The 21,608-nt window shown below is 45.7% G+C and overlaps 1 protein-coding gene across 1 annotated transcript in view; it reads right to left on the bottom strand.

The window, feature by feature from the left end:
- RANBP17 (RAN binding protein 17) overlaps positions 1 to 21,608 on the bottom strand; it is a 1,388,837-nt gene that overhangs the window by 1,288,492 nt on the left and 78,737 nt on the right. Inside the window, exon 2 of the mRNA XM_086931437.1 lies at positions 12,416 to 12,562. Within this exon, the coding sequence (XP_086787563.1) occupies positions 12,416 to 12,562 (147 nt within the window). The remainder of the gene's footprint in view (positions 1 to 12,415; positions 12,563 to 21,608) is intronic.

Genomic DNA, 21,608 nt, shown 5'->3' with positions numbered 1-21,608 from the left:
GGTCCCATCTTTTCGAGCTATGCTAAGCTTTTGTGTAAACAAAATAAGCCTACATTGACAGTAAATAGCACTCTATCAAGGTGCTTTCCCATCAAAGGAGTGCTTATCCATGCCATCAATTATTGTCCCTCTTTTTGCAATAGTAATTTAATCACTTGCAGAGTAGTTCAGAGTGAATGCTCTCAAACAGGCATTTCAGCGTGCTCCTGAGTAACTGCTTACAGTTAATCCACCCATGATTCGTCAGATCCTAGAGCAGTTTTTATGCTAGATATTGTTCAGGCAATCTCAGGGCTCTGTGTGAGCTACTGAAGTCGATATTTTTCCTGCTCAGCAGAGGAGAAAGTAAGGTTGAATGACATTTGCATCTTAGAGCAAAGAAACATAGGCTTTTGGTACTTGGGTGTTTTCATTGCAAAGGATGATTTGTGAGGTCAAGAAAAGATAGTCACATAAGGACGCTCTCAGACCAGGCCAGAATACAGAACACACCCATCTCCGTGATGAGCAGGGTAGTCGTCTTCAAAATGATGTAACTTCCTCAACTATTCTACACAGCCCAAAAGTACTCATACAATTTTCCCAAGACCTTTTGCAATAGTTTAGACGGCCCCACTCACTCTATTGTTTTGAGAGGAGAGTACCCAGGTTAGCTCTGACAACATGCTGTAGTTCCACTTTTGATGTCAAGTTGGTAATGGAGGATAGTCCCCTGTGCTGAGATCTTCTCAAGGCTGAGCAGAGAGTGTTCCATGTAGTATGAAGCATTGTTGAGGATGGGTGGCTGGGTAAACGGACAAGACGAAAACATCTTTGGGTTGTAATTCAGTTCTGGTAAAAGTTAGCCTCTAAGGGATGTGGGTGGGACCTTATTGGCATCTCCAATTAGGGAGATGCACTGCCATGGGATGTCATGGTGTTGTTTGCCAGTTTATAAAAAATAGTAGCAATTACAGGACAGCCCATTTTATAGGTACCTATGAGCTCAATGTTCTTCCTGACAATTGGCCATTCTGCTACACATCTGCATTTTGGAAACAAAACTTACTTACAGCAAACCTGAAACATACACAATATCCCAAGTATAGAAGACATTGATTATCAACACTCCAGACCCCATCATGCAGCTTAAAAAGCCTTGAGGCACAAATGCAGTTGTACTTGCAGACCAGGTATCAAGAGATGCTCTTAAGGCCCTGAGAGCGGTTACCACTTCGCCCTGTTATTGCTTGATTCAGTTGACATACATGCAGGGAATATAGTCCATCAGACTAAGGATGTGGAAAATGAAATGAGACTTGTGGCATTGTGCCTGCATTGTCATAATGTACAGTAAGATTGCACGCACACACTATGGGACTGCATGCTAATCGACTGGAAACTTGTCTTTATACCCAAAATGGCTGTTCTGTGTATGAGGACCTTGATATAAGGAGCTTTTAGAAAATGATAATTTATTTTGGTTACTGCTTGCATAGAGAGGTGCAGTGCAACTCCAATGTGCACGTGAGGCACCTGAAGTCGAGGCACATCTTTATATCATAGATAGGTTCATGACAAAGAGGGTGAGGAACCAAAATTCAATTTGGGCCTAGCAAAACATATAGTTGCTTTTAGTAATTAGCATGATGCATCTAGTAGGCTAATGAAGAGATGCAAACATTAATACGCACACGATATGTAATGATTTAGGAATTAGCATACACCATATTACACGGTTTTGTATCTAAATCACTGGCAGTACCGCTTGACTCGACCGACGCCATTTTGTGGCCTCGTTCGCTCACTGCATTAGTAAAACCTATTGTTGCATTCTGCCCAAGCCGTTCCCCTGAGAAATAGCCCAACAGTTGCAAACTGCTGCTTCTGCACGTTAGGCCTGTCAAGGTTGTAGGTGGAGGGGGGAGGCTGGATAAGCACATTCCGAGGGGTGCTGTGCGGACTCTCTCGGAGTTAGCAGGAGGGAGTCACCCTCACGACCTTGCAATAATGAGATGAGCTAATCCAAGAGCGCTTTGTCTCCCTTATATGGTCTTTCCCCTGCACCAACCTGTACCAACTTGTATTTTTCCATCCTAGGTAACGGTTTCGAAATGTAACAGAAGAACTTGGGGTCTGCTCCGCTCTCCCGATCGAGAGAGCCCCAGCTGCTAGTGACCCCACGCCGGAGTCCTTCGGGTGTAAACCGAGAACCAGCCACGTTGGTTTAACAAGAATTGGCAGTGAAGAACGCACAATCGGACCTGAGTGCACCAGGTGAGTGTCTTGTCTTGTCTTGATTGGATATCTTTTGGATTTTGGATTTGGGACTTGGCATTTGGTGACCTTTGGTCACGGAGAACTCGACAAAGGGGGTCTGACGGGGCAGTACTGAAACTGCACGTGCGTACGCCCCTGCTTTGGATTTTGGGGATAACTAGAGATTAAGACCAGACGCCTCGGTGTACCTTGCGGTTTTCACCCGGCCGGACTGCTCTCTGGAACGCCGGCGGCTGAGATTGGGTAGCACTCTGACAAATCTGGAGCGGCGCTTGAGAAAGCAGGCTTAGCCAGAATAGTTCGGGAAGTGAACCATGAATGCTGTCGGATGGCCCGTAGGTCAGTCTGTGGTTTAGAGAAACCTGTGTGGCTATCTCTAGGCAGTCTAAGGATAAGGCTGTTGGAATTTGTCTTTTTGGATCTTTCAAGTTTTGGAAAGGATTCTCCATAGGTGGGAGTCGACAGGCTCCACCTCTTGTTTGCAATACGTTTCTTTTTGTCATTTATGTTGATGTAAATTGAAGATTCGTTTTCGTGCTGTGGTCACTTTATTCGTGTGCAGGTGTATGAGAGTGTTGTAACTAATAATTTTGATTCCTTTTCAGCTCGATTTTGGTAAGGGGGCGATGCCGTACTTTAGTAAACTATGCTTTGGCTGTATTGACCGAGGGAGCACGAGGTAGGATGAAAGCCAGCCAGCACCTCCAGAGGGAACTCCCAGCCATGATATGTATTGCAAGCACGGAATCGGGCCCCTCCTCTTTAATACTTTGTGGAATAAATACACTAAAGATAATGTAGAACTGCAGTGGCCAAAGACAGGGTCTTTTGATGAGAAAAAGATCCAGTATCCGCAAGAACGTCTGTTTGCGAAACGCAGCAGACAGGCCATGTTTGATACTCTTAATGAATGGCAGAAAGAGGCGAAGCGGAGACGCATACTGTCCGAAAAACTCCTGAAGATCCAGCAAGGGCAGACTGTAACTCAGAAAGCCATCGCTCATGATAAAAATAAGACTGAGCAAAATATTGAATATGCAGACAGACAGTTTAGGTTACAGGTGGATAAGAGTTATGTGACACGAAATGAAGCAGAAGAGGAGATAGAGGATTTGTTGAACAAACGACCTTCCCCCACCGTATGCGCCTCAACGCATATACCCCGCCGTACCTATTCAGATGGCTGCCGCGCCCCAGGCCTCCGCACCGGAGGAAGACGTGCCTCTCATCTCCCTGGGGACTACCCGTACCCTACCTACCTCAGTGAGAGACACGGCTACACTCATCCCCGACCCCCGACAACCCTTGGGAACGTCCCAAGCGGTGTTAACAGCTCTAAGCCCCATATGTACCTCCCAATCGGCCAGTACAACCCCCGGAGATATGGAGCGAACACCGATGGGGGAAGCGGGAGGTCTGGGCAGTAAACGGTTATTCACGAGAGCTTCCTTAGGTTATGGTGAGAAAGAAGCTGTAGCAGACCAGGCAGCTAAATGGATGAGGAACAATATATACACAGTAGCTGACCTATGGAGCACTATTAAAGATTTGGAACCGGTAATGCAGCAGCATGCTTTATATCAAATGTCCTGTTATCTCATCGAGGCCTGGGAACTATGTTACCGGGATGGGATGGCCCCTCAGATACTGTATACCATCCGAGACTGGACTCATAAGTTTAACATGGATCCACAGGAGGTATACAAAAATGTAGACACATTAGTAAAATATCGAGGCCGAATGTTCTTGAAAAGCCCCAACTGGACTTCCCAGCATCCCATGCGGGAAGTGCACCCTATTTTTCACCCTGAAATTCCAGAGGCTCGTGATAATGGGAACCAAGTTATACGAGCTAGAGTAGAAGCCCGGTTCCAGGAGCAATGGGTATATACTCTGTGGAAACGAAGTGAGGTTCTTGCCCTTAAATCACAACTGCCCGATTCCCGCAAGTACCCCACCGCTTACTACAAGGAACTGACTGAAGCCGCCGCCTCGGCCGTAATGACATTGGCAGATGTTGAGTTATTCTTCAGGTTATTGGTTACGGTCTATATTTGGCGACAGGTCCATGACACTGATCATTCTGCAGAGTTAGGGGGCACTTGGAACGAGCTAAAAGACTGGGACCGAGATCCAAAGCCTGGAGATAAGCCTAGAAACGAAATTACCTCTTTACCAGCAAAAATAATAGCGTACATGCATACCCTGATTCCTCCACGGAAGGTTGACTGGGACAAACTGACAGCTTGTAGGCAGAAGAAGGACGGAAGTGTGTCCAACTTCTTTACCAGGTTTGAAGGAGTTTTCATTGACTTTAGTGGACAGGATTTGGCCACAGAAGGTGGGGTAAGGTTGTTTCTTGAATAGATTTGTTACCAATTTGGCACCAGAAATCTCTGCACGGTTACAGGACGCGGAAAGCACTTGGTCTACCTCCACCCCCCTCCGTGATTTTAAGCATGGCCCAATATTACGAGCACAGGGAAAACGAAAGCAAGGATAAAGTGGAGAAAAAGGCCAAGGATCTTAAAACGCAGGTGTTGCTTCAGCAAGTCGTCCGGGGACAAGGAGGGGGGAGAGGAGCCAGAGGGCCCGTATCCAGAGGGGCGGGGACAGGCAGAGGCGCAGGCGCGACCCAGACTATAGGGATATAAACCAATGCTCCTATTGTAAGCAGGAGGGACACTGGAAAGCGCAGTGTCCGTTATTGCTTGCCCAGAACGGAGCAGTCCGGGGGCGAGGACGAGGACGAGGTGGTCCAGACCAGAGTGATATGCACAGAGAAGAGGCACCAGGCAAGTCCGAACGGAATCATTTTGATAACCACCAAGGCAGACAATATTATAATGAAGATTACGCATTCGAAGATCAGGATGGGTATGTCCACCCATAGGACAGCCGGGGACAGAGTAGGGGCCAAGTGTCGATCCCGGTCAATCAAAAGGGACCTTATGTGAAAGGGGAATTGATGGGGACTTCTGAGAATTTCCTGATCGACACAGGGGCAATGAATAGTTCAGTTGCTCGATCATTGGTTCCAGGGGCGGCTCTGTCCGGGCAGAATAATGTATCTGTAGGATTTTCAGGAGTTCCAGTAGTAAGCCCCGTCTCTAAACCCCTTTCCTTCACGATCGGTCCCGCTACTGTTGAGTCACCTTTTCTGTTAACTTCGCATTGTGGTGAGAATCTATTGGGCTTGGATATGTTAAAGAAGTTGAATGCCAAAATATACTGTTCCCCGGATGGGGTCTATTTAACAATACAACCTCACACAGACAGCATGAAGCAATGTTTGGCTAAAAACGAACCACTTCCCCCCCCCCCTGAGTTTGATAGCATTCCTGCTGCATTATGGGCGACAGGGCATGCGGATGTGGGAAAATTAGACATCCCACCGGTCCATATCACGTTGAAACTTGGCGCAAAGCTACCGCGCATACCACAGTACAAAAGTTCGCCAGCCGGTGAGCGGACTTTGCTATCAATTATTCAGGATCTGATTGATAAAGGGGTAGTTGAGGAGACAGCTGCCAATATTGCTAACAGCCCGATTCTTCCAATTTTGAAGAAAAGTTCTGATTCTGGTTCACAGGGAAATGTTGATGCTTATCGTTTTGTGATTGACCTGAGAGCAGTTAATAAGGTTGTAGTACCACAGTACCCTGTGGTAACTGACTGACATCACCACTATTCTTACGATGATCCCGCCTACTGCTCAATATTTTTCGGTCATTGATCTGAAGAATGCTTTCTTCAGTATCCCTATCCATCCTGATAGCAGACAGATCTTCGGCTTCTCGTTATCTGGCCGAAGCTTCAGATTCTGTTGTGCACCTCAAGGCTATACTGAGAGTCCAAGCATCTATAGTCAAGCCCTCAAGGCTTTGTTGGATGATCTCGTCTTGCCAGAGGGCAACGTGCTCTTGCAGTACATGGACGACTTATTGATCACATCCGACACTGAGGAAGGCTGTAAGGATGCCACTGTTAAATTACTGCATCATTTGGCGGCAAAAGGTAATAAGGTGTCCTTGTCTAAGTTTCAATACTGTCGACAGGAGGTGACCTACTTAGGTCATCGACTGTCGAAGGAGGGTAGACGTTTGACTCCTGAGCGTGTTACTACCATCTCTAACATGTCTGTCCCTCACACTCAGCGTGAAGTTTGTGCTTTTCTTGGCATCACTTCCTACTGTCGCCAATGGATACCTACTTTTTCTCTCCTTGCTAAACCTTTGTTGCATTTAACAACTAAAGATGTGCATGAACCCCTCCCTTGAACGGATGAATGTCAGCATTCTTTTGACTCTTTAAAATCTGCTCTTTGTTCTGCACCCGTCTTGGGTACTCCTGATTACCGTAAACCTTTTGTACTATGCGTCTATGAGGTCGACGGTTGTTCGCTTTCTGTGTTAACACAAGGATTTGGTGGTAAGCAAAGACCTTGTGCTTATTTGTCGGCCACATTGGATAATGTGGCCAGAGCACTCCCTAGCTGTCTGAGAGCCACAGCAGCTGTCGCGGTGGCCATCCGGCAGTCGGAAGGACTCGTTCTAAATTCCAATCTAACAGTGATGGTGCCGCACGCTGTGGACGCATTACTAAACAAAACTAAGACACAGCACCTTACGAGCGCACGCCTCACTGGATACAAATTGACAATATTTGCTCCAGACATCACGATTACGGGATGTGCCACGTTAAATCTGGCTACATTGCTACCACTCCCTATGAGTGAAACTACCAATTATATACATGATTGCATATTTCGAACTGAAGAAGAAACGAAAGGTAGAATTGACCTTACTGACATTCCTCTATCTGACCCTCAGGGGGAGTTATATGTGGATGGGTCCTGTTTCAAATTAGCAGATGGAACAACAACAGCTGCATATGCAATCAGGACCTTGAAAACAGTAGTTGAAACATCTCGAGTGCCCCATCGGTCAGCCCAGGCTGCCGAATTGGTGGCATTGTTACGAGCATGTGAATTGAGTGAAGGGCTTGAGGTTAACATCTACACATACAGCCAATACGCCTTCGGCGTAGCCCATAGTTTTGGGCGGCTGTGGAGGGAGCGGGGTTTCCTCACCTCTCATGGACAGAAAATACAGAATGGTCCCCTGGTATTACGATTGTTGGACGCCCCAACACTACCCAAGAAACTAGCTATAATCAAATGCAGCGCCCATAAGGCAGTGGTGGATGAAGTGGGTGAGGGGAATGCTTTTGCAGATCAGGTTGCCAAACAAACGGCCCAATCCACAATGTCGACCATGTTTGTAATGTCCTCTGCAAGGTGGGTGGAGGAATCTGATTTATTTGATAATACCATAGAAAGTGTGAAAGAATTGCAGAAGGAAGCCACCCCAGCTGAGTTAGAGTGACGGGAGAAGGAAGTGGGAAGACTAGACGAAAATAGTTGTTGGGTTGATTTGACAGAGAAACAGAGATGGTTGTTACCCAATGCATTGGTGCAGGCCGCTGTAACTATGGCCCACGGTCCGGCTCATGTTGGAGCTAAAGGTATTTGTGCCCTGTTAGACCCAGTATGGAATAACCCTAACATACAAAGGACGGCTGTCCATTTGGTCCAATACTGTATGGTCTGTCTGCAACACAATCCGGGGAAGGCAGAAAATGTTTTGTGTGGGAATTTTGCACCCCCAACGTTGCCCTTTGAAGTACTCCAGATGGATTATATCCATATGGAGCGCGTCAACAATTTGAAATATGTGATAGTGGTGGTCTGTGCCTTCAGTAAATGGGTTGAGGCCTACCCCACCAAAGAGAATACTGCCTTGGCTACAGCAAAGGCCCTTCTCAAGGAGTTTATACCGCGCTACGGTTTGCCTCGTTTGATTTGGTCGGACAACGGGGGGCATTTCCATGGGGCCCTTGTTAAACATATTTGTGATGGATTACAGATAAAACAGAAATTCCACGCAGCTCGACACCCCCAGTCAGCAGGGCCCGTGGAGAAGTATAATGGGATTCTGAAACTGAATATGGATAAAATTCAGGAAAGCACAGGTTTAAAATGGCCTGACACCCTGCCCTTGGCCTTCATGTCATTGCGAGTTACCCCTCATTCTCGCTCTGGTCTCTCTCCTTATGAGATAACCTTCGGGCGACCAGCTAATATATGAGGGGTATCTAGACCACGGTCCTTTTCTGATATTGAATATCCTATGTTGATCGATTGATTACCTATATGCCTTGACTAAAGACCTCCGTTCTATTCATCAACAGGTAGCATCTGTACTGCAGCCTCCGCCAGAGGGCCCCGGATATCGCTTGGAACCTGGCCAGTGGGTACTGGTTAAGAAGTTTGACCGAGACACCAGCCTAGCTCCAAGGTGGTCTGAGCTGCACCAAATCCTGCTCGCAACCCGGACGGCTGTAAAGGTGGATGGGAGGAAACACTGGATACATGCCTCCCATCTGAAAATGCTGCCATTACCGCTTCCTTATGATCAGCAACGCTCTGGGGGAATCTTGACCCAGGAAACCGAGAGAGCCACTGCATTTGTACCTTTTTCCGACGCCTGCGAAGTAGAGCAAAGGCAAGAAGAAGGAGTGACGAGATCGGGCGAACCGGTCTCCGCTGAATCTGCAATTGCTTTGAATCCTGTCATTGATATCCCAGCAAGCAAGAGCTCTAATGAAGGAGAGATACCTTCTGTGCTATTTTCTGATCAGGAAACTCCGGGTCATGTGCGATACAACCTACGGCCAAGAAAACATCACGGTGCCCCAGACCACGCTGCCAGGAGATAAGGAAAGACTTGATTGAGTAAACAGGGTTTGCTAGATTTCGGGTCTGATGTACTGAGCGAGACACTGGACTGAACCCGTTGAGAGCTGGAACTTTTGTTATTGCGCTCTGTTCAGAAAGAAAGACTAACACTTGTGAGCGGCCAGGTTGTACATCGGATCCCTTTGACCACGACGTTTTGTTTTCTTGAGATAAACGATAGGAGTCTGCCTGTGAGACTCTGACGGACACAGGGAAAAGAACCCTCTGGCAGGACGGACTGCTAGGCCAGAGTTTTTTTGGTCGTATTGTACTTGAAGAAGAACTTCCCATTGCACCACGATATTTGCCATTTTATGAGCCAATGTTTTCTACATGGACCACGCACGTAAAAATAGCCTTTGTGTTAGTGATAGCAGTTATATTAGCTATTTTTATGGGTCTATTCATATATTTAGAATATAAGTACCCCCTGCAAACTCTTCTGCCCTCTACCGTTGCCCCGCCTGAACATTTCATGTTCACTCTTGCTCCCCACAAAGAACGACATCGCCAGACTTATGCAAAGAATGTATTTGTAGAAATGCTCCATCAGACCCATAGCGCTACCAACATTACCGATTGTTGGGTTTGTGGGCTTTTGCCATTTGTTATGCATAAAACATGACCTGTTCCTCTCGTTGCCCTTGTCCTACTTGGGAAGTTGTGAAGCATGGTTTAAAATGCTTTCCGCTATGTACAGCCACTATGTAGAAAATCCCAAACAGTACACTGAGAAGGACTACAACATGATCCTAGCATACATTGAAACGCACCAGGGATTTGACCTCGAGGGAAATGGGGGACAGGGATCGTTGGATCCAGAAGCATGTATGAATTTGTATACTGACAACGAGAATAGTACTTGGTTAAAAGATGAACTTTATGATTTTGCTAACTTTAATGATTTTCAGTATTTCCAACACTTTGTTGCTAGAAATGTTACCAGTGAGCGTATTGTACCCATTCCCATTTTGAATACTTCTTCCGATTTCTGTGTACAAGGAATGGGACATGTACAGGTTGGTGACAGTGTCTATAACTATACTTATCGGATGAAAATATTCAGTAGCCCCCCACTGTTGACACCACCAAACGTGTATTTCGTGTGCGGGGAAAATGCTTATACCTGGTTACCACGGGGTTGGGCGGGGCAGTGTTATCTGTCTTTCTTATACCCCCCTGTATACATTGCACCGTCAGAATACCATAGAACACACCAACTCTATTGCGCTAGAGCAGTTCCCAATAGGCAGCGTAGATAGTTCGTAGTAACGGAGGTCGATCAAACTGACACCTCCCTGCAGCAGTTCACGGACTTTAGTAAAGGATTAGTCCCTCTCTGGGGGCCCATATTCAATAGTAGGGAAATAAGACGATTGTCCAGGATAGTAGAGAACATCATTAATATCACCACGGATATCATGACCAATATTACAGTAGAGCTTCAGGCCACAAGACTCGTTTCGCTCCAGAACCGGATGGTTCTTGACGTTATCTTGGCTGATTGAGGAGGAGCATGCCGGGTGATTGGCAGCTTCTGCTGTGTGTATATTCCAGACTCCGCCCCCACAGTTCATTTGGCTATCCAAAAATTGCATCGCATCGCGGCTGAAATGCACACCGATAATGGGTCCTGGTCACTCTCTGGCTGGTTCTGGGGGCTCCTGTCGACTTGGGGTTAGAAATTATTGTTGATAGTAGCTGGGGCAGCAGGTATCATCTTTACCTGTAGCCTGCAATGTGGTCCGGCTTGTTGCTCCTATTGTGCAACCAAAGTAACAACAATGTGTGTCCCTTCCCCTGTTCCCACTAAGATTCAGATGCCACAGCAGGAGATTCATGAGTTAATGGCCATTGATGAAGAAGTCTTCCAGGATTGGTACTTCTCCTTAGTTAGCTACATCACGCTAAAAGGAGGGTTTGAGGAACCAAAATTCAATTTGGAAGTGGCAAAACATATAGTTGCTTTTAGTAATTAGAGTGATGCATCTAGTAGGCTAATGAAGAGACGCAAACATTAATACACACACGATATGTAATGGTTTAGAAATTAGCATACACCATATTACACGTTTTTGTATCTAAATCACCGGCAGTACCGCTTGATTCGACCGACGCCATTTTGTGGCCTCGTTCGCTTACCGCATTAGTAAAACCTATCTTGCATTCTGCCCAAGCCGTTCCCCTGAGAAATTGCCCAACAGTTGCAAACTGCTGCTTCTGCACGTTAGGCCTGTCAAGGTTGTAGGTGGAGTGGGGAGGCTGGATAAGCACATTCCGAGGGGTGCTGTGCGGACTCTCTCGGAGTTAGCAGGAGGGAGTCACCCTCATGACCTTGCTATAATGAGATGAGCTAAACCAAGAGCGCTTTGTCTCCCATGTATGGTCTTTCCCCTGCACCAACCTGTACCAACTTGTATTTTTCCGTCTTAGGTAACAGTTTAGAAATGTAACAGTATATATGTGATGTTCTGACAATGTGCCAGCAGTCTTCTTGGCGGACCTCGTGGGGTTAGGTCGCAAGGAGCTCCTCTGGCAGAGTTTGTTTGTTGTAATAAACGATTGGACCTTCTACACTGCCAACTGACTGATTATTGGTAATTGGTAGTGGGCTATTTGTAAGTATAGCTCTAGGTGGGTTGTAATTTATTTTCGGTACTTCAAGGGCTTCTACAACTGCACGCACAACTGTCCCTAAACAAATGAAAAACAGACAGAGGAGGTTGATATTTCACACTAACAATATAGCTGCCTTTGTTGTAGGACGGTGTTGCCCCCTTCGTATGACAGGTTAGAACCAGGTAAATATATGTAGTAATGCTAAATATTAGTTGTGCTGAGAAATGATCTGCGAGACTCGTACACATCATATTATTATTGCAATTATTTTTTATGAACGGTTCTGAAAAAGTCTACACAACTGTTTTTTAATAAAAAAGGTTTAGATTGGTTACAGATCCACTGGTAGAATTTGCACTGAATGCAATCATTGTTTTAGTTTACGAAGAGCTGAAGAGAAGACAATGTTGGCTACTCAAGTTTAAGGTGAAGCATATCTCTGTAAGCGCTTTGGGTGGATCGCCTCATTGCACAGAGAAGCCCAGACAACCTAAATGGGCTTGTCTGTGGAACCAAGCATACTAATTTGCAGGCCAAATGCTTACCACTGAACACTAGATCCATTTACAAATCTTGTTGAAGATGTATTTAAATACAGATGCCTCCTTTGGCCTTTACATTTAGTGTCTGCAAGCGTACGCTGGGTTTCAAAGGCATGCAAGAAATTGGTCTACATTAACAAATACAATCCTCTGATCAGAGACAAAAAGATATTTCTATGAACGTTAAGATGCTTACCGTCCCCTGTTCTAATAAAAGCTGACATTTGCTTAGACACTCAGGGCTTTCGATAAGTTCCAGGAGCACCTTCTCAGCTTGCAACCGCTGCCCAAGGTCGGTCCCTTCATATAGTTGCGTGCATAGTGCTTCAAGTTCAGCTAGACTCTGAAAATAAATAAGAAATAACTTTCAAAATGATACAAGGTCAGACATAAGACATGACATTGGTTGTAAAGTTGTCCAGTACCACCAATTTTCTTAATTTCAAATATTTATCCTACAAGGCGATCAGTTCAACCTCTAAAGTTGCTCAATTTCGTAACTACTGCTTTTGTTTGTCGCAGTTTAAAACGTTGTCAATACAAGTAAAAATAATGACCACAAAGTGGATTTACCAAGGGATCATAGTACGGGAGGAGAATCATACAATGCTGCTATAGAGCTGAGAGACCCTGCAGGCTCTCCAGCACTATGTTCAAGCCCCATGAACAGGAACTCTGATCAGAGACACAGTTGAGTTCACTATCCTAGGGCTACCGAATTAAAGGGTCACGGAGCACCAACACTCTTTCTTCAAGCAGCTGCCTGGAGCTCCTACTAGTAGCTTCAACAAATCTGCAGCATCAACACACCCTGCAACGCACCCATTTCGCGTATAACAAGCTTGATGGCTCAGAGGAAGAATATTTTAAAAAAACTGACCCTCTTCTCAGCAGAATTGGGGAGATAAAAGTGCATGTAGGTCCTACTAGTCCTAGATGAGTACCTATAAGCTATCCTCCAATCAAAATCCCATCTGTCAAAAAAATGAGCTTCAGGCAGGAGAACAGTATCATGGGTGTACCAATATAGGCCTCGAGATAACTTAAATGGTGAGAAAAACCTCATCCTCATTTATGTGTGCTCTTGCTACATTAACTGCTATGGGTCCTAAAGGGAATCCCAGATGCTCAGCCAAACCTGCTGACCAAAACTCCCACAATCTAATGAAGTGTGTTAGCCAGTTACACAAGCCCACATAACGGTTGTTAGCCCTAGTTAGTGGCATTACCAAGTTGCAAACATACGGTTTCTTTTTACAGTCTTCTTAACCGTCTACAGAAGCTGAGACCAAAGAGGGCCTATTGGTGCAGTGATTGTGTGTGGCAAACATGCTTTTCTGGGTGACCATCAACTAAAGACTCAATGGAACTCAGGCCCACCTGTGCCACGGTCTCCCAAAAGCCTGTTCCCATCCTTAAAGACCTTATCTTCAAAGGAGTACACCCTGGATGCCCAGCGTCTACTCCTTGTCTACAGTTTGTTTCTACCAGGCTGCCTCACTCCTACTACAATTCAAAATTCTATCACATGTCAGACCTTAAGGAGTCCACTCCTTCTCATGTTCAAAAGCCCTTCTACAAGGGCGTGCTCCAGTTCAGTCCTCTTAGAAAGTCTCATCTTCTTCAATTTGTGACCTGGGAGCCCTACTGGGCATCCGAATGTCTCAAGGCCACGTAACTGCACTTCCACCTATTGGTCCCCTGGGAGTTAGACTTATTGGAAATTTTCAACTTCCTTATCTGGGCTCAAGCCAGTAATTAGAACACCACAAGCTCACTAATCCTCTCTGCATGTAAGGAGGGCCTCACAAGTCTACTTCCACCTCTCTTATCTTTCTTTTTTCATTATGTGTATCCATTTGCTGCACAGGAACAGAGTAGGTGGTGGTGTTTACAATTAAAGAATTCTCTGGTGTAATTCACCTTGACTGCCCATTTCTTCCTGCTTCTGCCCATCTCCAACTTAGGGACAAATGCTACGAGGGCTGCCTCCTCACCCTACCATTGGCAACTGGAAGCAAAGATAACTTTTTAGTTCCGGTACTGGGTGACAACTGCAAAGGAAGCATGCCCGACTCAGCCCTGTTCTGCTGGATGACTTTACTTCTACTCTTACTAAAATAATTAAAGTACAGCCGCTACTTATTGCTACTTATTGCAGGTTTCACCCTAGATGGCATACTGGCTCCTTAACTACAGTCAGGGTATCTTTAGCAGGCTACATCAAGTCGTGGACAAATCAAAGCGCATGAATAGCTAGATCGCAGAACACCACTCACTTTAATTGCTGTGCTGCGATGAGTAGTCGTGCGAAAAAACGGCACAATGGGTTAGTAATTGCAGTAAACTGGACAATCTTTAGTGTAAAAATTATTTTCCTCTGCATAGTGTTCTAAATTGCTTCTAAGGGACAGGCAACTTAGACAGTTTGGTGTCATTAATAGACTTGCATATAGTGCTTGACGTTAGTCTGAATTTTCCCCAATGTGCTCTAGTCTGTATTGTATGATACTGTGATGCTCTCCTGGGTACAGAGCCCTCGAATGAGATAACTGAAGCATACCACTTAGAATTTCTGCTGGATATCTAATGTTTTCTGCTTGATCTATTGAGACATATGTCAATCCACAGTAAGTCAGCACTGGTTTTTCAGGTATGATACAGAAAAGTAAGAAGGTACTGAGTGTTTTAATGCAAACAAATGGGAAAATGTGAATCATCACACAATGCACTGACACATTAGGGGTACAGAAACCCAATAGGACCAGTCTCAGTGATACCAAAGTGGATTCCACAAGAGTTCATTCACTTGACATCAGTGGCATGTTAAGTTTCCCTGTCTGTAGAAGACCTTGCTCCCAAAAACAATTTTTTAGGTCTAGTGGTAGCCAAGATCTTTTGATTTCAATAAATGTATACAAATGATATACTTATAAGGGCTCTCAGTCAGGCTACCATCACTGTATGTGACGAAATGGTGCTCTTTCACAACGAGCGCATTCACGCACAAAGTAGTATCTTTTAGTGCCATGGAATTCTAAGGCAATGTGTGCGTTTAGAGACAATTTTTGTTGTTGTTGCTTTAAGCCAATTCTTTTATATTGGTGAGGGCTCTGCTTGTTAAAACTCACATCAATGCTGGTGTGATATATACTTCCCAAAACACTCAATGTTAATCCAGGTAAGCATGGTAGAGCTTTTACCGAACCAAGTTTGAGAACAAAGGAACGTATGATATTTTCTGGTACCGGTTCTTTTATTTACTTTTTGGGAAAATCAAATTCACAAACAAATGGAGGCGGTGAGAGTAGCTGATATGTACTGTAGGATTAAAGGATTACACTACTAGTCAACAAATGCAAATCAGATCCCCTAAAGAGGAACTAACAGCTGGGGAAATAACAGATACAGTCAGTTCATAATAGATAGCAAAGGGATAAGGGCACAATTACATACGATTTGCACCATAGTATTTTAGTTTGTGATAATTAGGATGAAGGAAATGTTACAAAAGCAGAGCAGAAACACATAGTTGAATCCTGAGGCAACTATGGTACCTTCAAGTACACACCCATGAACAGTACTGTCGGTCCAAAACGCATCAGAAACAGAAGTGTAAACATGGTTTTAGAGCAAATACGCTTGTTTAAGTGAATGATTAATCAAAACCATTGGAGGTCAACAGTATATAACACTGCAAATTCAGCGTCTGAACTCCGTTAGTGGTCTACTAAAAATATTAGTAACACAAATGCATGCTACGTTGATACTGTAAAGTCTTCTTAACTACACAGATATATTTGCTAAAAAATAATTTTTAAAAATCAAACTTGCAGCTTGTGTTCCCAGGAAAGTGCTTTAGACCCTTCAAATACGTCACCCTGTGGAAGCAGCAAGAGCATTGGTTTTTGCCCGCTCTCATTTACTACAGCTGTATATATAGATCACCACCCACAATCAAGGAACACAACAACTCCAAAAAGCCAAAACAAAATAAACCAGATGTGCTGAATATGGAAAATATTCATCACGGTCACCCCAAATTAGTAAGAGTAAGAATCACAAGCACAAAGTCGGGTTCAAACTCTTATGCGCCATATAAAGGTATACAGGGCTCAGTGGCAAGATGCCGTAAATCAACAAAGCAAAAACAACAGGTGATGGACCGAATGTGGATCAATGTCACACACTCACCCCAGTCCAAAGATCTGGGCCCAAATCCATCGTTTTTTTGCACTCCACACCACCCTGGGTTAGACAATGGCGATATGCAAATCAGCTCTGACCCTGTGCCCCATGGGAACAGTCCAGTCCGAACTACAAAAGCCATGTCCTTCCCAGAACGGAATCAAGCATCCGAGGACCGGACCGGTTTCGAGGTAACACCTCTCATCAGCCCGGCTAGCTTGACTCCAGTGGTGTGGAGTGCCTGGTACCCACGTCTGGGCATCCCCAGCGCACTTAGGGCGGAATATGCAAAAACAACAGGTGATGGACCGAATGTGGATCAATGTCACACACTCACCCCAGTCCAAAGATCTGGGCCCAAATCCATCGTTTTTTTGCACTCCACACCACCCTGGGTTAGACAATGGCGATATGCAAATCAGCTCTGACCCTGTGCCCCATGGGAACAGTCCAGTCCGAACTACAAAAGCCATGTCCTTCCCAGAACGGAATCAAGCATCCGAGGACCGGACCGGTTTCGAGGTAACACCTCTCATCAGCCCAGCTAGCTTGACTCCAGTGGTGTGGAGTGCCTGGGTCAGGGCTGATTTGCATATCGCCATTGTCTAACCCAGGGTGGTGTGGAGTGCAAAATAACGATGGATTTTAGGCCCAGATCCTTGGACTGGGGTGAGTGTGTGACATTGATCCACATTCTGTCCATCACTTGTTGTGTTTGTAAATCAACAAAGCACACATTGTCTAGGATGCAGGTAATGGCTTCTAACAGTCTTACACTAGCAGGTGCTACCGAAACCAAAACGTGTATGGCACTGTAACCAATACAAAGAACTATATTTCATTATCCTGTGCAGGGCTGCTTTAGAATAGATCATCATTTCTCAAATTAGTCTCGCAGCAGTACTAAATCAGATCGACTTCCAAATAGAAAACTTATAGGAGCAAACACGGAGGCCCTCCTGCTAAATCTAAAGGCTCTATTCACGCAATATACATACCCAATGTATTCGGAAGAATTCAGCAGAAGCTATAAAATGTTATTGTCAACATAGTAAAAGTGTATCTTTGGACTCAGAAAATGGGAAAATATATTGCTGCATTTGAATTAGGTGGTTTCCTCTATTGAACATGCAAGTCGGATGTTAACTTAACAGTGACTGACCCTTTGCATGGAATAGTGACACTAGTTGATGTCCTCGTTGACCTCCAGAAGCTGATGTTGCACCCCTTCACTGTGTGGGCTAGTGGGGGTTGCATCAAATTCTGTTTGTGTGAAATTTGTAGATCTGACGAGAGCACATACACCCTCTAGATTCTCGTACTTCCTAGATTATCTGTTTATGTCCTGCCTGTCTGATCTTTGTGTTCTTATTTTTTTAAGTGTTACTGTTGTTTACTGAATACATCATCATTTCATGCCCTGGGAAGTCAACGTATTTCTGCCTTTATATTTAAAGACTATAAATAAAGTGTTAACAAAATTACAGCATTAAGTTACAGAAGCTCTACACAATAACTGTCATTGTCGGTCAAAAAATAAACATAGTGAGTTCACCAATGGTTGTGTATACTCTTTTTATGATGCCTTACCCACTGTGGGACATTGAGTTGTTGGTTGATGAGGCTGAAACCCTACTCGAGCAACATCCACAATCCTGGTCAGAGTAAACCACAAAAATCATAACATTAACCTGTGCTTAACCCACTGGTAGCTAGGCACAAAAGCAGTTCGAGGCAATGTGTAAAGTATTTATGCAGTATTTAACCCCTTCGATGCTCATGACGAGCTGAGCTCGTCATGAACAATGGGATTCATGAATTATCAGCACAGGAGGAAAACATCTCTAGGAGCCAAGGTGTTAAACAGTTAAAAAGTGAAAATACTACACAAGAAAAAACGAAACAATTTAAAAAAATAGAGTACATTTTCATAAATTATTTAACACCAAAACCACAAAAATCTAAACAAATAAAAGTTATGCATTTGAAAGTTTAAAGTGCAAAATAGAGCCTAAAAGATCAAAGCAGCAATCGTGGATATCTAATTGAATGAAGCTGGGTCACAGTCGAAAATGATGGCCGACTGCAATGGAGCACGGTTCAAATGCAAGAAGTGGATTGGGCCCTGTCCCCACTTACCTTTGGACTTTGCAGAATTTTTGAAAAAACGCACTGAGAAGGTAGAGTTAACTGGGCCAAGGCAGCTGGCGGTCTTCGAGTAGGAGTCGTAGTCATCGGGGAGCCGCCAGACAAAGTCTCCTTCATGGAAATCGAAAATCTCCAGTGGGACGGAGCTTCAAGCTGTAGGCAACAAGGGTTCCAAGGAGGCTGGACTTCTCTTCAGCAAGGCGCGGCTGAATAGGATTTGCTCCTGCAGAAAAGCACATAGCAGGAGCTGCCACAGAGTCAGGCCGACTGGTGATGCACCTTGGACGGATCAGCGAGTAGGTAGGGCTCCGTTTCCTCTCAGTTCACCGAGCACTTTTTGGCAGAAAATGTTCTAAGTCCCAAGATTTGGGCCACCCCTTCCAAGAGCACAGGACTGAATGAGCATCACTTGGATGGTCACTACTCAGTCAGGCTGGGACAAGGTGCGGGTTGAAGATAGGTGGAGCGTTTTTGTCCCTTAGGGTTTGATCAGCAGGCCAGCCAACTAGCCCTTGGAGTCCCTCTAGAAGTCCTGTGTTCAAGCATGAAAAGCAACTCTCAAGTAGCAGGGCATCCCTCTGAGGGCACAGTGTAGGCTACAAGCAGAGGGGCAGTCCTCAGTGTCCTTAGGCAGGTCCATAAGTGAACTGAAGAGTGGGTCTGAGAGCCCTTTTTTTAGGTTGAGCCTAGCGCAGCGCGCATGCACTGCTCTGCTCGACTTTATGTTGCCACTTTCAGAAAGCTCACCACACGCTTGCACACGCTCGTGTGTGTGCTTTTTGTTTTGTCCCAGGATTGGCCTTTGCGTGCGTCTTTTTAACAAAGACAGCATGCAATTGGCCCAAGACTCTTTTTTGTCCCACCCATGTTCAAGCCCAAGGCCTAATGCTTGTGGTTACGCGCAGCAGTATATGTTTCCAATTATCGTGCCTAGACGCAATAATTGGAAGCATATTCTGCTGCTCGCAACCGCGCGCGCACACTAGCAGCTCCAGCCCTTTCCTCGGACGCACCAGTCTGTTTCACCACACAGAGCACACACAGTCCCCCAGGCAAGAACAACTACAGATGAGTCCCACAGAGCTTGAATGGATTAGGACTGTGTTGGGTAAAAGAGCCTCACGAGTTGTGCCGCCAGAAAAATCTGCACGGGGTTAAATTTAGCACCATTTGATATGTACCCACTTCAAATAAGACAACATTCTTGTTTTGGCTCTGAGAAGCGAAGGCAAGGGCCCAACTTGCAGAGTGAAATACGCTGATACCCGCTGTCTTCAGAGGTACAGTTATACGCTATTGTGACCTGACAGTTCCGTGTTGGGTAAAAGAGCCTCACAAGCTTGTGCCGCCAGAAAAATCTGCACGGGTTAAATTTAGCGCCACTTGATTTGTGCCCACTTCATAATAATATGTGCCCACTTCATAACAGACAACATTCTTGTTTTGACTCTGAAAAGAGTAGGCAAAGGTTCAACTTGCAGAGTGAAATACGCTGATACTCGCCGTCTTCAAAGGTACAGTTATACGCCCATTGTGAGCTGATAGTTCCTGTGCGGTTAAGAAGAATTAATAATGATTCATCAACAGATCTCTACTATCCTCTATCGCTGCACTCTCCCCCTGTCCTTTGCTCTGCCCAGCCTTTCTGCCACTGCTCTGTTCCAACCTCTGTACTCAGTCCTTGCTCCCTGCCCACTCTCTGTTACTACACATTGGCCATGCTCCCTGCCCCTTCCCTCTACCACTACACTGCCCTTGTCCTGTCCTAAGCCCTGTTAAAATATAATCGACTTGGGTACAGCCCTCAGAGAACTTAATGTTGGTAAAGCCCCCGGACCCAACGGGTTCCCGAGTGAATTTTTAAAGAAATTTCACCTCCAACTAGGGACGCACTATGAAAGGGCACTGGAGGCGGCCAGAGAGTGTGGCCGACTTCCGACGGACTGGCAGCATGCCGAAATCGTGGTCTTCTGTAAGCCGGGGAGGCCCCCAAAACAACACGAGTCTTATAGACCAATATCGTTATTGAATATCGAAGCGAAAATACTAGCGAAGGCGTTGGCTAATCGCCTTCTTCCATACATTACAGACCTTGTCCACCCAGATCAGGCCGGATTTATGCCCCATAGAGCAACAAGACATAATATTAGGCGCGCACAGGTGGCAGTGGAGGCGGCCCGGGCGGCGAGGATTCCAGCGGCACTACTATTGGCTGACATAGATAGGGCCTTTGACTCATTGAGTTGGGTCTACCTTCGTGCTCTCTTGTCCCGCCTGAACCTCGGGCCCCACTTCCTATCGTATCTGCAGCTGCTCTACACGGATCTGACGACATCAGTGAGAGTGGCTGGGGCAGTGTCTGATCCCTTCTCTATAGGTCGGGGCACCAGACAGGGATGTCCCCTATCGCCATATTTATTTGCCCTGGCCATGGAGCCGCTAGCGGCGTGGGTGCGGATAGATGCACAGATGCGAGGCATTGAGTGGGAGTCGGGATCTTCTGATAAAATCGCATTCTATGCGGATGACGTCCTCTTTTTCCTTACAGACCTGAATAGATCTGGGCCACGGGTTCTTGACATCATGCGAATATTCGGGGAGGTGTCGGGCCTTCATCTGAACCTACGAAAATCTGTGTTGTGGGTGCTGGGAGAGCACGGAGGCCTGAGGTCCTGGGTGGCGGCGCTGCAGGAAGCGACTGGAGGCCTTAAATACCTGGGTGTATTTTTGACTGATTTGCGTGGGGTCTCCTGGACGCGCAATGTTGTGCCGGTATGGGACCGAGTCCGATCGGACATGGCAACATGGTCCCGCATGCCCCTGAACGTGTACGGCCGCTCGGCCATATTTAAGATGGTAGCCCTCCCGCGTCTACTATACCAACTGCAGAATCACCTGTATCCTATTCCACCGCAGTGGTTTAAACAGGTGGATTCAGCGTTAAGCCAGTTTCTCTACGGGAGGAATACGACATGCCCCGAGCCCAGTTCTTTCGGTACTTGCAGTTCCGCCACGCTATTACACCCACCCTGACCGGCCTAGACTCATTGCCC

Source organism: Lissotriton vulgaris, chromosome 7 (genome assembly GCF_964263255.1).
Source record: "Lissotriton vulgaris chromosome 7, aLisVul1.2, whole genome shotgun sequence".
Taxonomy (NCBI): domain Eukaryota; kingdom Metazoa; phylum Chordata; class Amphibia; order Caudata; family Salamandridae; genus Lissotriton; species Lissotriton vulgaris.
This window is presented reverse-complemented; position numbering and strand designations above follow the sequence as displayed.